The sequence below is a fragment of the Simochromis diagramma genome, unplaced genomic scaffold (assembly GCF_900408965.1).
Source record: "Simochromis diagramma unplaced genomic scaffold, fSimDia1.1 OVJJ01000344.1, whole genome shotgun sequence".
Taxonomy (NCBI): domain Eukaryota; kingdom Metazoa; phylum Chordata; class Actinopteri; order Cichliformes; family Cichlidae; genus Simochromis; species Simochromis diagramma.
The window spans coordinates 15,640,607-15,644,932 of NW_024387375.1; the positions used below are offsets into that span (position 1 = coordinate 15,640,607).

Consider the following 4,326-nt stretch of genomic DNA (forward strand, 5'->3'; position numbering starts at 1 on the left):
GGGAACGTTCCTGCCTCACATATGTCATTTTTATGGAGTCCTCAAAATTACTTATTAACACATAACCACCATTCCAGCTCCCCTTGTTTTCATATCCGACTGTATGTACTGCATTTTATATGACTTCACGTCCTCATTGGAATGCTAGTTTGTAACTAATATTTAATACTAACCAACTGCTTGAAAGTATCTGCTGTAAATGTGATACTTCTAGAAAAGACAGACCTTAGCTTTTACCAAATCCTGAAGCTTCCTTTGTCTAAACCTGGTACTAAAGCCGGGCGGATCTATCCAGATATCACTAGTATCATACCATCTGATCCTCAGTATTTAGGCCAATGATTTTTGTTATGTTAATTATATTTTTGGGAGTGAAAAAATATACCCCAAACATGCGCTATGAAAAATGTCTTAACTTTTTTGTGTTTACATTCAGGGTCTCCAAAAAGGTTTCAAAATACATGAAAAGCTGAAAGGTGTGATTTGGTGATTATTAAAATATGATCAGAATTTTCAAATTGATCTCATACGTCATGACGCACTGCTCTTCCCCTACATAAGCTGCCTCTATAAGTAAAAGGTATCGATACTGGTCTGCGAAATATTGACCCTGTATTAATTTGGTATCGATCAACACCAAAATTTGCAGAATGGCACAGAACTATCTGCTCTGTGACCCACTTTCCTGTTATATTAAATGTGTTAAATGCTCCATTTAATTATTCTACAAGCTGGGCAACACAGCAGCACTTCTAGTCCCAGGTAAGGGGGCCTCTGCAGGTTTACTTGGCACTTTACTAATGAATGACCAAATGCATGAATACCTTTTATGTATTTTCACACTGCAAACATGTAGAATAGCCTGCTGTAAAAAAAAAAAAGAAAAAAAGAAAAGAAATCCATGGTATCCTCATTACTTACTGAAATTGAAAAGTCGCTGTTGATACGCAGAGATGAATCCCTGCATGTAAGTTTTTATTATTATAGCTGTTCCTGAGTGAGATTTTTTGCCTTTTTAACTGCTGCCCTACGTCGTGTTTTATGTGAAAAGTTGCCAAATAAGTGCAGCAGCTTTTCTGTCACATCGATAATTTGTTTTTTACTCGAGTGTGCAAACGACTATATTCGTCGTGACATTGCAGCTTCCCCCTCCCTCCAGGCAAAGCGCCTGAAAGGGTAGGCATACTATTCAGGGCAGAAATGTCAGAGGTATTTGACCATCCTCCAGCATCTGTCTGATAATTTTCCTTGTGTAGTGCTCGGGCTGAAATGTGAGCGTCACGGAGCGCCCACCCTCCTCCTCCTCTTCTCCGTCTCTCCCTCAGTGAAGTCCCACTGAGCGGCTTTCAAACTTCAGTGTCGAGCCTGAAAGCGGAGGAGGAAGAGCTGGAGCCGACAAACAGCCCCACAGCAGCTCAAACAGCCGCTGTGATCGCTGCCTCTCTTTTTCTCTTCGCTCGGTCCACTTGGAGGATTTACGCTCAGCTCCCCGGCGTTTGATTTTACGATTTTTGTTTTTGTTTTCGTTCCTCAATCGTGTATCGAAGTTTCCGACTGTCACGTTTTAGTCACGGACCTTTATCTCGGCAGACTGTGGGAGTATCCGCTTTAATTCAGGACTAAATAATAACAGCGAGCCGCTCCGAGTGCAGCTGGGGAGGTTTTCTAACGGAGAGCTGGCTGAATTTCGACCTGCCCTCGACATGGGGAAATAGCGGGGATCCGCTCTACCCGACCCCGTGTGTCTTCTGAAAGACAGAGACCCCTTTTTTTCTTTTTCTTTTCTTTTTGGCCGAAACGATGAGTATGGACGGCTGTCCGCTGAAGGTGGTGATTTTTTTGTGGTGTCTGCTGGTGATTTCGGGTTCCAGCTTTGAGATTGGCTCCTACGACCTGGAGCGTGGCAGACCGGCCAAGTGCGAGCTCATCACGATCCCCATGTGCCAGGGGATCGGCTACAACCTGACCCGGATGCCCAACTTCATGGCCCACGACGACCAGAAGGAGGCTGCCATCAAACTGCAAGAGTTTGCCCCCCTGGTGCATTACGGCTGCCATGTGCACCTCCGCTTCTTCCTCTGCTCCCTCTTCGCCCCCATGTGCACGGACAAAGTGTCCACCTCCATCCCCGCATGCAGACCCATGTGCGAGCAGGCCAAGGAGAAGTGTGCTCCCGTCATGAAGAAGTTCAGCTACACCTGGCCGGAGTCACTTAATTGCGAAAAGCTGCCTACCAGGAATGACCCCAACGCTCTGTGCATGGAAGCCCCGGAGAACGAAACCAGGACGGAGGGGAAGAAAGGGGAGGGCATGCTTCCAGTGCCCCCTCGCCCCAGGCAGCCGGGCACGGGCAACAACCGCTCTCCGGGCAGCGTGGGTTCCTGCGAGAACCCAGACAAGTTCCAGTTTGTGGAGAAGAGCCAGTCTTGCGCTCCGCGCTGTTCCCCTGCTGTGGATGTCTTCTGGTCTAGGCAGGACAAAGACTTTGCTTTCATTTGGATGACTGTGTGGTCCATCCTGTGCTTCGTCTCCACCGCTTTCACCGTCCTGACCTTCCTCCTGGAGCCTCACCGCTTCCAGTACCCAGAGCGACCCATTATCTTCCTCTCCATGTGTTACAACGTCTACTCCGTGGCCTTCATCATCCGCTCAGTGGCCGGGCCCGAGAACATCGCCTGCGACCGTGAGCACGGCGAGCTGTACATCATCCAAGAGGGGCTGGAGTCCACCGGCTGCACCATCGTCTTCCTCATCCTCTACTACTTTGGCATGGCCTCGTCTATCTGGTGGGTCATCCTCACCCTCACCTGGTTCCTGGCTGCAGGGAAGAAGTGGGGCCACGAGGCTATCGAAGCTCACAGCAACTACTTCCACATGGCTGCCTGGGGCATCCCTGCTCTCAAAACTATCGTCATCCTCACTATGAGGAAGGTGGCTGGAGACGAGCTGACGGGGCTGTGCTACGTAGGAAGCATGGACTCGGGCGCCCTCACGGGCTTCGTCCTGATCCCTCTGTCATGTTACCTCATCATCGGCACCTCCTTTATTCTCACGGGCTTCGTGGCGCTCTTCCACATCCGGAAAGTGATGAAAACCGAGGGCACCAACACGGAGAAGCTGGAGAAGCTCATGGTGAAAATCGGCATCTACTCCATCCTCTACACCGTGCCGGCCACCTGCGTCATAGTCTGCTACTTCTACGAGAGGCTCAACATGGACTACTGGAAGCTGAGGGGGCTGCAGATGAAGTGCGGATCTTTCAACGGACCCGGCAGCGACTGCTCGCTTCAGACGTCCGTGCCCACAGTGGCCGTGTTCATGCTGAAGATCTTCATGTCGCTGGTGGTCGGTATCACCAGCGGGGTGTGGGTTTGGAGCTCCAAGACCCTGCAGACCTGGCAGGGCCTGTGCAGCAGGAAGCTGGCAGACAGGACTAGTAGTAGGAAACCCTGCAGCGGTGTCAGCTGCGGCAGCACACACTGCCACTACAAATCTCCTGCTGTGGTTCTGCACATGGCCAAGACTGACCTGCACTCAGACAACCCCACACACGTCTGAGATTGAGCACACACACACACACACACCTTTGCCCTGTGTAAGGAGCTGCTAAAAGACTTAATATGAAGATGAGGCATTGAATTGAACTGTCACTTACTTCTGTGCTGCTGCCAAGGGACACAAAGCTACACCATGAGAAACTATAAACAGTATTCAGTGCATAAAGGGAAAAATGTTCAGTATTGCTATCCATATGTTTCCTGTTCATAGTGTTCTGTGCAGTAGACATGCCCGGTGTTGCAAAGAGAGGGAAAAAGAGACTCGTAGGGGAGGAATGTTGGGAAATATTAGCGTATTCTCCTCCCTGAAAGTGGCATGATTAACTGTATAAATGTGTATAAATGTGTATAAATGTGTTATTTATTGTCAATATATTTAATTTAAAGTTCACCTTGGCTCTTACAGGATTTGTTGTTTAGATACATTTATTAAAAAGGTCGTGGGAAATCAAGTGCCTTTTCTAAGACCTCTGGTTCTGGCCTTTTGAAGGATAATAAATTTGCGGAACTCATCCTCAACTTTCTTGCCTTCTTGTTGTTTTGATGACCGTTTAACAGTTTCAGCAACCTTTAATAAGTTTTCGTGGCCACAAATGATTGTTTGAATAGATTTCGTAGCTTTTCTTCTTCAGGGATTTTTTTTTTTTTTTACAGCAGGACTGCTGCCGCGTGTGTTGTCTTCCAAAGCGCAGGCTACATCCCAGAGGCGTCCCCGACAATAATCCTCAAAGAGAATTGCTGATGAATAGAGTGACAAACCGTGGCAAGT

General features: G+C 48.2%; 1 protein-coding gene across 1 annotated transcript; it reads left to right on the plus strand.

Moving 5' to 3' along the window:
- Positions 1-1,214: 1,214 nt before the first annotated feature.
- Positions 1,215-4,076, plus strand: fzd9b (frizzled class receptor 9b). Its single transcript, XM_040009189.1, has one exon. The coding sequence runs from the start codon at positions 1,801-1,803 to the stop codon at positions 3,556-3,558; it is 1,758 nt and encodes a 585-aa protein (XP_039865123.1). The 5' UTR covers positions 1,215-1,800; the 3' UTR covers positions 3,559-4,076.
- Positions 4,077-4,326: the final 250 nt, after the last annotated feature.